The sequence below is a fragment of the Pleurodeles waltl genome, chromosome 3_1, assembly GCF_031143425.1.
Source record: "Pleurodeles waltl isolate 20211129_DDA chromosome 3_1, aPleWal1.hap1.20221129, whole genome shotgun sequence".
NCBI lineage: Eukaryota > Metazoa > Chordata > Amphibia > Caudata > Salamandridae > Pleurodeles > Pleurodeles waltl.
The window spans coordinates 195,126,209-195,138,991 of record NC_090440.1 but is presented as its reverse complement, the minus strand read 5'-3'; the positions used below and the strand labels follow the sequence as shown (position 1 = coordinate 195,138,991).

General features: G+C 45.8%; 1 protein-coding gene across 1 annotated transcript in view; it reads left to right on the top strand.

Annotated features, from left to right (window-relative positions):
- The window catches only part of PTPN9 (protein tyrosine phosphatase non-receptor type 9), a 232,730-nt gene that overhangs the window by 122,620 nt on the left and 97,327 nt on the right, over positions 1-12,783 (top strand). The window contains exons 2-3 of the mRNA XM_069222172.1: positions 2,052-2,195; positions 5,315-5,404. Coding sequence (XP_069078273.1) covers positions 2,052-2,195; positions 5,315-5,404 — 234 coding nt within the window. The remainder of the gene's footprint in view (positions 1-2,051; positions 2,196-5,314; positions 5,405-12,783) is intronic.

Below are 12,783 nucleotides of genomic sequence, written 5' to 3'. Positions count from 1 at the left end.
ATTCCTGTCAATCGTTTAGCTATTGCAGGGATTAATGGTGGCCCATCCTTGACATTTAGTGGGTTTTCTGGCGAAATTTTGGCTATCCCTGGCATGCTAGTGGCCTACCTTGACGTTTGTGGCATTCTTCTCACCTTCTTGGCTACCTCTGGCCCAATAGTGACCTTTCCTTGATTTATCAGGGGCACTCTCAACAACATTTTGGCTATTCCCTTTCAATAGTGGCCTTCTTTTATATATCGAAGACATTTTGGTCATCCATGGCATAACAGAGGTCAGATATAACATTTAAAGAGCATTCCTGTTGACATTGTGGCTGTGCCTACCATAATACTGGCCTTCATAAAAATCCGTAGTGGCTGATCCTTAACATACAGTTGGTGCTAAAGTTGACTTTCCGGTTGTCTCTAGCTATGCTTGTGGTAAACTAGTGGCACATTCATGACTTGAAGAGAACATAATTATGGTTATCCGTTTACTAATAATGGCATCCACACAATAGTGCTTATCCTTTACTTTATGTGGCCATTCCTTCTGTAATCCCTGCCATCTCATGCATAACAGTGGTGTAAATCTGTGCGGAAAATGGATATAAGAGGCACATTCTGGCAGTCTGGAACAGGAGTATGTGCTTGAAAGTGCTAAGCTAAATCGTGTGTTTATTAAAAATGAATGTCTAGTGTTTTGAGACCAAAATACTCCCGTGCTTTGAAATTGCAAGTTTCTGTTGGGTAACATGTAGATTATTTATCCAAAATTAAACCTTTCCATTTCATAGTGAAATACTTGTATTTTCAAAAACCGCCAACCTGATGCTTCACAGATACATTTAAAGTGAATAATTCATAGATAATTCATGCTGAGTTCAGGAGACCTGTTGTGATTCCATAGTATGGCACTCACTGCTATATCTGCTGCTCCAGGACTTGTGTAAAGGGATTTCATCATCGGTCTTGATAAAGCTATCAGTGTTATCGCCTCTACTGTCGGAGGACAGAGCTTACATGGTTGGTGTAACTGGTCAGCTGAGTGATCCTGTAAGATTGAAACTTGGAAGGGGCATGATTGAAACACAAAATAAAGAAAGATACTATATACATTTCGAAAAAATATAGGTAATTGAAGCCACATAATCAGGCTTTTTAATTGTCTGTAAACTTGTAGTTCTTTAGCTAATTTCAAATGTAATTGTCCTAAAAATCCTCTGTTTTGTCACAATTTTTCAATCCATTTTCAAATGCTGAGTCCCAACATCCCTGCTGGTCTGGTAAGACTTACTTGGCGCGCCTCAAAATTATTACAGTGTTCCATTACTTCTCCTCCTGAATATAGGAGTTTTTGCTAGTGTATGTGAAAGTTAATTTGAAAAATGGCCCATTCACCCTGTGTTTTTCCAGCATTTTCTCGAAAAAAAACAAACAAAATATCCCTTAAGTAACTTGGGCTTAAATTAATTTGGTCCTTTTCAAAACAGGTGTTTATGACCCATTAATTTAAAAGTTCTCCAGGCGCCACCGTTTGTAAATTAAATAAAAAGAAGATTTGCACTATTTACACGATATTTACTGAAGCACGTACCGTTTGCACAAGTGAAGGGCCGCTTTTTGTTACTATCCGTGAATACTGGTTCCAGCATGTGAGTCAAACTGAACGAATAAACAGGAGCCGGGTGGGAGGGGCACGGCCTGAGAAAATATTCCCCAGAAGTCTGCTAGCACTGAGTACTATCCGTCCCTGGAGACAACATGAAAGAAATGGTTTGATATAACGTGACTGAGCCAGGAGAGTCCAAGAAGCCGTGCGGTTTTCCAGCTGTTGAAGACATCTGTCCTCTTTCACGTGAAAGTCGAAGGGAGAGTCATTTTGGAATGAACTGAATGAGGCAGGGCATATTTGATTGGCAGGGAAATTGGGAATTTACAGGTACAGTGTTTGCCAATCTATATCACAGACAATGAAAACGTGATGAAGAAAACAGCAGCAGACAATAAGTATGCCACTGAACATTGTCAGGCCTTCGCATCTCCCTGACTCTCTGTCTTGTCTTTTAGGCTACCAAGCGTTTTTTGGAGGAGATCAACAAATGGACCGCCAACCACCATGTCTCCCCGCTCTCCTGGAACGTGGCTGTCAAGTTCCTGATGGCCAGGAAATTCAATGTGCTGAGGGCCATCGAGCTCTTCCACTCCTACAGGGTAGGTGCTAAGCCTAATTGACCTGCAGTCTCTCAATGTTTGTCCACCACGTTCTTGGGCACCATACTTACATGTAGCTTGAAGCTGATGAAGCATCCTTGTATCCTTACTTTGCCCCATAGAATGCCATTCACATTCTGTACTTGCAGTGTTAGATCTGTCAATTTACTCACAGCCATATGTATGTTTCCCGGCACTCAGTCCCAGTATCATATTATGGTTAGGGTGACCAGGCGTCCCAGATTTGCCGGGACAGGCCCAGTTTTTCACATCTGTCCTGGCAGACTTCAGCAAATTTGTTTTGACTCATGTCCCGGTCTTTAGAGGGGGTCGACAGAAAACAAAGACAGGCACTTTTTTGTATGTTCTAATGATGTGCTAGTAGAAGCTGTCATAATAATTATCAGCTATAATGCTGGGTTTAAAAATTACATTTTATTTATTTTCTTACTCCCTCTTCTGTGTTCCTATGTTGATGAGAGCTGTCATTCCATGCCGCTCTGTTGATGTGAAATTGTATTCCTTCTGTTTTTGGACTATCCCAGTTTTTGGTTCTCAAGATCTGGTCACCCAAATTATGTTTGGGCACGACCACCCCTTAAGAAAGAAATCGGGCTACCCATCTGGCTGTCCCATTTTGAACAGCTATCTGTGTGATCAGGCCCTATGAAGAAGATTAAACTGTGTAGTACATAACCTGCCATTACTCATCACGTTATTATTGTACTCACGCACCCTATGCCAGTTAGCACCCCTCAGCGGATGACCAGTATGACCCTCCCACTTGCAGTGAATTGTTAGAATCAGTTGTGGCTGATCTCCACATAAAAGATGTTGCAGCACATACACCAGTCTGCTGCCCCCACCAGCCGAGTCAGGACCATTCGCGTACTGGAGTTTACGTTTCTTATCTTGATACTCAGGTCCTACCTACTCTTCATCACTCCTCTTGCTTTCTCAGCACAATTGCTCCACTTTATTTTTCTCATTTCTTTTAGTCAAATATTTGTATTGATCCATTACAAGGAAGTAAAATAATCAATTTAAATAACCATAAACAACCCCTGTTCACTGCCTTCCCAGCTCTAAACCTTTTCATATGTAACGTCTCATATTAAATGCTGAGTCATACTTGAAAATGGGAAAAACTGAGAAAACTATGGAAGAGGAAGAGAAAAATGATCCTAAAATTCCATCCATACGAGGCCTAACCTTGCCAGACGTTCCTCAGTCGCTGCCATGTCATGTAATGAAGGACAGAACTCACAATAAAATGTATGAAAGGCCCTTGCTGTGAAACCTCATGCATCCTCTATGTATATTTTGCTACTTAAGAAAAGCAAGCTCATAGATTCAACACCATTTCCTGTGCTTTTTTTTTAAATCATGTAATGTTTGTTTACAGACTGTTTCCGTTGGGGGGCATTGAACGCATTCATGTAGTTAGCCTTCATGTAAAGTCCCTTACACGTGTCTTTGACGCCCTACCACCCTGTCGTTCACATCAGAGAATTAATGCATCGGAATATTCTGAAATTTAGAGTCAGTCAGACAGAAGTGTTAATCTGCATCAACACACTTCTTTGGGCTACGCAGCTCTGGATTGAAATTATAGTGCTGTGTTCCATTTGTTCGCAGGAAGTCAGCACGACTGAGGAATATCTTTTCTTTGCCCTGCAGTTTGGTGCAAGTGACAAAGACGGTCACCACCAGCTGAGCATTTGAAGGTGGCTCGTGGCTGACACCAAGTGGTGTCTCATGGTGGAGTATATTATGTCGTCCTGGCTCGAAAACTGTAATGGCAGCTACTTATAAAACACATTTCAAGTTCATCAGTAGGAACTGCTATCAGCAAACATTGGTGGCAAACCTTCCCATCTCTGATGGCATTGTTGCAGTGGTTGCCTGTATGCATGTGCATCAATTGAAAACCTCTCTGTTCGTGCCCTAGTGAACTATTTTTAGAGTTATGCCCTGAGCCAAGCCCTTCGCTCAACTCACTACATTTTGGCAAGAATGTCGCTGTTTAAAGTCACAAACAGAAATTCATGCCTTTGGAGTCGGAACATCTCTGCTTCTTTATCTTCAGAAGTAAAGCAAATAGCTTATCTTCTGGAAACAGCCGAAGACCTGACCGAATGTTTGTAATTACAGCTACGTAGTGAGTAGCTGTGCAGCGCCATCAAACCATTGAGCTGAAAAGCTCTCCAGCCTTGAGACTTTTGCCCCTTCGGGGCTGCAGCCAAATTGTTTCCCATATCCTGCTTACAACACGGGGGATTGTATCTCTTTATATTAACTCTGGCCCTTTAAAACTGTGCGCCCACGAACATTTCCTAAGAACTTAACCGCTCAAGCGGTTTCCTTTTGTGGCAACTCTACCTTGCGTCTTCCTGATACAGTCATTCAATAAATATTTAGTGTCCTTCCATCCTCAGCCCCGGTCCTAATAGCGTATTGCACCTCAGATCCATCTTGGCACACTGTCCTCCATTTTGACAGCTCAACCGCTATACATGAATAATTGTCGAATTCCCTCAGCTACCTCCCTGTTACTGAACACACGACTGAGGTAATATGGTATACATGTACAGAGGGCTCTTGCTGTAAAACCGGGGAGGAATCTTTTAGGTATACGCCGCTACACAAGAAAGCTGTCAGTCGATTCACTGACTCTTATATGGAAAACCTTTTCTAAAGTTACTCCACATATCCTCTTCTCTGTAATATTAAATTGCAGTCTTTTATTGTGCGCTACTCATGTGAAGTAAACCTGTAATGTCTGTGCTACAGGCAACCCATGTGTCCGTGCAGCCGTGGCTCCTGTGGCTGGGTTTTGTGGGCTCCCAAAGTTACACCAATACCACAGCGGTCAGTTAATCGAGGTATAGCGTCAGCAGCCAGTGGTTAGCGTAGCCAGTGCTTGTTGGGCACGCACTTTTCAGTTACACTGGGTAGCCACAGGACTTCGGTTTTCACAGATTTCCCTGTGGAATACTGCCTCCTTTGAGCTCAGAAGTGTGAACATCTGTGTCAAGGTTGTTTCTCAGCAGGAGCAATGGATGTTCTTAGAAGCTTCTTTTATCCTGTTCTTATGCTTGATCTCTCCGGTTCTGTAGGAAACCCGGCTGAAGGAAGGCATTGTAAAGCTGAAGCCCCAGGAAGAGCCGCTGCGTTCTGAGCTTCTGAGTGGAAAGTTCACTGTCCTGGTAAGTTATCTCGAGGGTTGTGGGGCAAGTAGTGCCTCCTGCAGACTGTACGTCAAGTCATTGAAGTCAAAATAGTGTGGGGGGCAAATTATGCAGACCTAAACATCTAGAACGAAAAAACGAAAATCCTGTGAAAGTAAGTGCATATTTGTAACTGTAGTTTTACTATTATTGTCTCCACACCTGTGTACCCGAAAGATGCATATACATACGTGTGTGTGTGTGTGTGTGTGTGTGTGTGAGAAGTTAAGTATACTAAACCTACATGTATCTTCACGATTATTTTATGTTCTTGATATATCTTTATTGACAATATTCGCAACATTGGTACAGGAACATCAGACAGTGCTATATATTCAAAACCAGGACATCTGCTTAACAGTGACACAATCGCACAGCACCCCGGATCCCTTTCCTCCCCCAAAAACCCGGGTCGCCAGGAGACCTTGAACGTGGTGTTAGGTATCTTGGCCCAGGACGCCCACAGGACAGCTCTCATTTCGTCACTGAGTCGGGTCTCCATCAGAATCGGACTTCGTGACTGGGGCCAACAACTCTTGCAACATCCCTGCCCATTGTGAACAGTCCTCCTCCATCTTGTCGTTAGACCTGACCTCTCGCCTCTGGCATTCTTCCGCCAGTGCCCATTCCTACTCCACTGTGTATAGGTAGGTCTCAGAGAAGACTGCCATCTAATAGTGAATCTTCAATTTGCCAATAAAAGCCCCAGCAAAGCAAACTTCTAGTACACCCTACTCCCATTCAGACTCAGTATCAGATGTAGCAAATAGTGTCGCACTGTGCACTCAATATGTACGTCAGTCACCTGTCTGAGTTTACGGGTAACAATGCTCTGGTAAGCCTTCAAGTCCGGACACCCCCACGCCTTGTGCAGTAAGTCTGCGTCAGCCCCTGCACACCTTGGACAGATGCCTGATCTGCTTATATATATTCCATGCAATCTCTTTGATGAGAGATAGGCTCGGTGCAAGACATAAGTGTGTCAATTTGAATTTTGCATTACTAGATATTCCTGTCACTAGTATGCAAGCCTTCATCCAGTCCTCTGTCAGTCAAGGATTTCCTTAGGTCTCCATCGCAGCTTTGCCTAGCCACTAGCCGGGCTGCTGGTCTGTCCCGCCGCAACACCTCGGATAATCTAGTGATTAGCCCTTGGGTAGCTCCACCTTCTAGTACCTCCAATGCAAGTATGGGCTGTGGAGTCTGGGGGAAGCCAGTCTAGATGTCACTGGCCATTTTTGTGAGTTTGGCAAAGTGTAGAAAAAGACCAGATCCCACACTGAACGCATCTCGTGCCTCCGCAAACGTGATGCACTTTCCCCCCGAACATAGGTCCTCCAGTGTTTTACAACCACCCTCTATCAATGCCGTCATGGACATGACCTCCTTTATCAGCAAAACCAGTTTCCACCACCACAGCGGTAGTCGCGTAGGGATTGGGAACCAGCGCAATACTCGGTGAATCGCTGAATTATGTGGATGTGGTCTGCCGCATTACGTATCGGCAATGTTTATGTACCCGAGTCCCACGACATTAGACAGAGGGCAGTTCATCTGCTCCCACTGTGCCTGCCACAAGTCTCTTCTCCCCAGGGACTTTAGCGCACCCCTGTGCAGCGTGCTGCATTTGTGACACCATGTGATATAATTCCATGTCTGGCAATCCAAGCCCCTCCCCCATGTAGGCCCAGTTTAAGTTACTTGACTGTGTTTACGGACCCAAACTAGGGCCACCAAGAGGTAATCCACTTTTTTAAACATCGAGCGAGCTGTAGGTCACTGCGTGTCCTGCAGCCTATATGACAGCACGGCAGGAACACCATTTTCGCAGTTGCCTTCTTATCTGCAACGGATAGCGGTAGTTTATTCCAAAAATCGACTGAGGCTTTCGGGCCATCGGACGCTACCCATGTTGTATCTTTACTGCTCCTTGGCCGCACCAGTCACTTGGATACCCAGGTAACAAAAGCTGTCCATTTCCCAGCACAGGCCCAGGTCTGGGAATGAGCCTGCAATGTCCCCAGCCTATCCTGCAGTAGAAAAGATAAGGGACTTGGCCACGTTCACTCTAAGGCCTTACAGTTTCTCAAATGTATTCAGTGCATCCAGCAGAAGTGGCTCAGTGCTTGCCGGGTTCTTTAAGTACACCAGAGCATCATCCACATACAAGAACACTATATGCTCTGTGTCCCCCGCCTGTATCGCCCAGCCCTGCAGTATGTCTTGCATATACAGCGCCAACTGTTCCACAGCCAACAAGAGCATTAGTGGGAGAATGGGCACCTTGCCTAGTGTCCTTTTGTATCGCCAGCCTGTCGTAGAAAAGCTAGACCCTGGTCGAGGGCTCAGAGTACAACAGGGCTATCCATTTAGCACATGAGCCCCAAAAACCATCATGAGACCGCAACGCCCACAGGTATTCCCAACCAACTGTGCCAAATGCCTTCTATATTTCCGGTGCTACCACTGCCATCTCCGTCAGTGTACCCTGCACTGAATGCATGACATGTGTGAACCAGCGGATGTTCATAAGGGTGCTTCTGGGGGGAATAACCAGCATTGATCTTTATGTACAAACTGACGAATTACCCCACATAACCTATTAGCTAAAATCTTAGAGAGGACTTTCACATCTACATTGATCCTGGCAGCAGACGGTAGGAGCTTAATTTCTCCAGGTCACGCGATGGCTTAGAGGGTATAATGATAAGAGTTTCCTGCATCGAGTGGGGCGTACACATCTCTCGCCTGCCTCGTTATAGACCTCAAGCTGACGCTTTGACAGCACATCGGAGTAGGTATCATAGAATTCAGTGGGGCACCGATCCAGGCCTTTATATCTCAGCATAGCCTTGACCACCTCCTGGATCTCCTCCTTGGTCAGGGCCAGATCCAACATCTCCGGTTGCGCGGTCTCCAATATGGGCATGTCTGATCCCACCAGGCACTCCTGCACTACAATCGTTTCCTGGTCTCCCCACCGCTGATATAATCGCACAAGGTACTGCTGCAACTCCTTATTAATCACGGCTTGAGCCATGACCAGTCTGTCCTTCTCCAGCCGCACTGATAAAATCAGGGAACTCGGTCTCTCCCTATAGAGTAGCCAAGCCAGGAGGTGGCTTGGTCTGTCACCCTCCTTATGCAGCAATTGCCTATATTCCTTCTGTGTACAATTATCAAACCTGTCCCAGATCTCCCCCACCAGTTGCTGGGCCTCTACCAGTCTACCCTGCAATAATGTATCCCCTGACCCTCCAATGGGTGCTAGCCTGTACATACTTCTCGTCTTTAAGCTCTCTCTCCAGCTGTTGCCCTATGCCATATACCCAGGAGAGACATTCGCCACACAACACCGTTTAGGGTGTACCACTCATTAGCCCTGGTACCAGTGGACCCCCAATTACTGTCTAGGTAACACTCCAAGTTCTCATGGATATCTACTCAGAATGCACTATCTGGCCGCACCTCTGTGGGGAGACGCAACATGGGAATAGGCGGGACACCCTGTCTCCACAAATATGTCAAGAGCTGTTCTTGATATTTTAGCCCCACAATATTTCTACCCGTCTATTCTGCTGGAAAAACCCACTTGCATGGATCCATTCTGCATAATGTCAAGGATCTAACAGGTTGGACATCTCCGTGTCTGATATGTACTGTCTCACTTGTGACCTCTGAAAAGAGCCATCATCCTAATCTCTGTCCACTGAAACCAATAAACACTTTGCTTATCCAAGTTTATAAAGTCTCTTTCGAAATCTCTGTTAGTTGTGTGTCAGACTCTGTTGCATTACATGAAACTGAGTACCAGGAATGTCATGCCAGAGCCTTTGATCCCACAGGTAGGCCAAGACCATGACTGTGTGATGTGATTCAGTGCCTTATTGATGTTGCCTTAAAAAAGTGTATGCTGTTAGACCTGTACCTGCTGTGACTCAAACAACATGTCTACATGTAAATCAGTGGCACAGGCACCTTCTGTGTGTAGACATCACTGATATTTATTTGGGGGAAGAGTGTGTCATGCATCTGTGGGCTATACCCTCCCATAGATAAAAGGATCTTCAACGATTCTGAATGTGTTGATTACTGATATCCACTCCCATGGCAGGAACAGTTGGACCTTCATAGCTCTTCATCACTGATCTCACCTCGTGTGACGGGTACCCTCACACCTTCTCTACCTGTACCTAATTCCATTTACTTCTGGGACAGGGACCCTCTTCCCAGTACAATACCGATGATACCGTCTGAGGTAGGGTGCCTTACACATTCTGTACATGGTTTTCGTAGTCTTACGTAGTGCAGGGACCCTGACACATATGTCTCTGTACCTCGCTTACATTGAGTCCTGGGCAGAGTATCTTACACATTCTGTAGCTGTGCATCACCTTCTGGGACACAGTCTTTTAGATGCAGAGTCTCACAGACCTTCTTTATCTGTGCATCACACATACCTCTAGGAGCTGTGGCTCGCACTCTGTGTTTTATTATATCACTAATTTAACATGCTGTGACACATCTTATGCATGTGTATTTCATTAATATGACCTTGTGTGGCATGGACCCTCACTCATCCAATATCTCCTCATTATCACAGATCTCTCCTCCTGGGGCAGGATATCTTTCTGTAGCTGTGCTTCACTGACACCACTCCCCTGGACTGGGACATGTGCACCTCCTATCTGGGAGGAACTTAGTATGCCCATGATTTTCTGTGCATCACTGATGGTACACCTAAAACGTGCATTGTGGATTTGTGGCTATGCATATCAGATAAGAGGCACCTGCATTAATGATGTTTTTAAGAACGGGGACTGTCAGACCTCTGCTAATGCACAGTGAGACTTGACCCCAGAGGAGAGAACTTGTCAGAATCTGATCATTAGTGGTAACGGTATGTTTGAGGCATCTGTGGCTGTATTTACAAATGCTTTGCATGCTCCTGTCATCTTGTGTTGTGTCCGGATGTGTGCAAGTTGTTTTTCTTCAAAGTGGTCTTTTGAGTCACGAGGTAGAGTAACTCCTCCTTTTGGTCGTAATGCGCATGGGCATTGACTCAATTGTTACATTGTTTTCTTTCCACCGTTGGGTTTGGACGTGTGTGCCTGCGCTCCATTTTGACTCCGTCCTGGTTGTACTTTCAGTTCATGCAACATCAGTCTCTTCATAGGTATTGTTTTGATCGCGTTTCTCACCTGCGTATTGAGTTACATCCTCATCGCTCATCAGGTCGGTTCGCTTTGACCTCAGCCCCAGCAGGACTTTGTCCTTCAAGGTCCTCCTTTCAGACTCCCTCACATTCTTCTGACAACAACTTGTGGGTACGGTACAACCTGACCGTCTACAACATGTCAATCCTTCCCAGGGACACTCGGCCTCTCTGGATCCACACACAGACACAGGCCCTCGATCCACCACTGTCTTCTGGCCATGGTCCGCACTGAGCAACTGGTTCAGACGCTCTGGCTTGGTGCCGAAACACCAATCAAAGCCGAAGCCTTCGGCATCGAGCACTTGAGTCCCGAACCTCCACTTGGCGCCTACCCAACCCTCAGTACTGAGCCCACCATTGCCATCGATGTCTTCTGCCTCGACGAGGAGCTTTTGTGGCCACACCGAAACCTGGGTCGGATTTGAAATCCTCGAAGCCAAGATCCAAGCCCCATTACGATAGCTCCTTTCTGACAGAACAGTGGTGTCCATTCAAGGGATGCTAAATAGAAGCAAATCTCCATCCAGCCTCACACCAGACGTATCCTTGCCAAAGCTTCGGCTCTGACGCCTCAGCCACCTAAAAGGAGGCTAACTTTCCAGGAGGCACTAGGTTCCACCAAAACAGAAAGAAGTAGACAAGGCCACCAGTCCTTTGGCTCTTCAACTATCCTCACCACCCCCACCACCCCTTCCTTCGCCACCACATTCTATAGAAGACCCATTAGACATTCCTTCTCAAGGGTCGCCACATTCTGCTACTGCTGGGCATGGTTGGGGCACACAACACTTTTGGGACACCACCACAGGATGACCCCTGTGATGCCTACGATGCTGACCATCCGGGGGACACAGATCCTCATTTATATCCTGCCCGTCCCTCCCCTCCTGATGATGCAACATCTTATCAGGGGATTATAGCTAGAGCCGCTGCGTTCCACAACATGGAACTACACAGCCATTAGAAGAGAACTTCCTCTTTGATATCTTCTCCACCACTCATAGGGCCACACACTATCTCCCTATGTTAAAAGGCATGCTCCGATACACAGGGGACATATTTAAAGATCCTATTAGGGATAGGTTCATAACGCCCAGAGTAGACAAAAAATATAAGCCCTCCCCATCGGATTCCATCTGCACCAGGGGCCAGTTACCTCCACACTGCCTTGTCAGTACCACTGGAGATACCTGCCTCCTGATAAAGAGAGGAAGCTTATAGATGCTGCGGGGAAAAGAGCTGCGGCACAAGCCCCTAGTCATTGGAGTATCAGCAGTTCACATGGCCTTCTGGTGTGTTACGACCATGGCCACAGGATGAAATGGAGGATCTCATCCAATATCTCCTGGATAAACATAAAAACGCGGATATGAAGTTGTGGCAGAGGGCAATCTCATCTCGAACACATCAATATGTTGCACATTAGACACTGCTGACAACACAGCTAGAGGTATCAGTAGCAGCACTTTTACTCAGGTGCCATGCATGACTACTGATCTCTGGTTTTAAACCAGAAGTACAACAGAATGTACTTAAAATGCCCTTTAACAAAGAACATCTCTCTGGTCCTCTCTGGAAAAAAATTAAAAAAGATACAGCAGAGGCGAAGGCAATGGAGGCCCTTCAAACACTTACTCCCTGGCGCTTCTTTCACCGTCCCGGCAATTGTGGAGGCTCAAAGGTGGCCTTCTCTGTTGCCTTTACCTCCTACCAGTGTCATGAGGGCCAACATACCTTCTCAAGGGATTACTTGAGCTCCTACAGAGGCAACAGTGCCAAAGCTAGAGGTAAGGGTGACTCCTCATGTGGAGCAACACCCACCACTAAACAAAGACTTTCCTCTGCTGCACCATGACCATATAACACCTGTCAGAGGTCAGTTACAGCATATTTTGCCCTATTGGCAAACAATTACATCAGACCAGCGAGTGTTAGCCATTATCCAACATAGCTATTGTCTGGAGCTCACAACCACACCGCTCAGCATTCTACCTTGCACTCACAGGCTATCACTGGAACATCAAACATTGTTCAAACACTAAGTCCAAGCTCTTCTCCTCAAAGGAGCTATAGAACCAGGGCTCAGGTGTATGCTCTGTATACTTCCTAATATCCAAAAAGAACAGATCTTTGCAGCCAA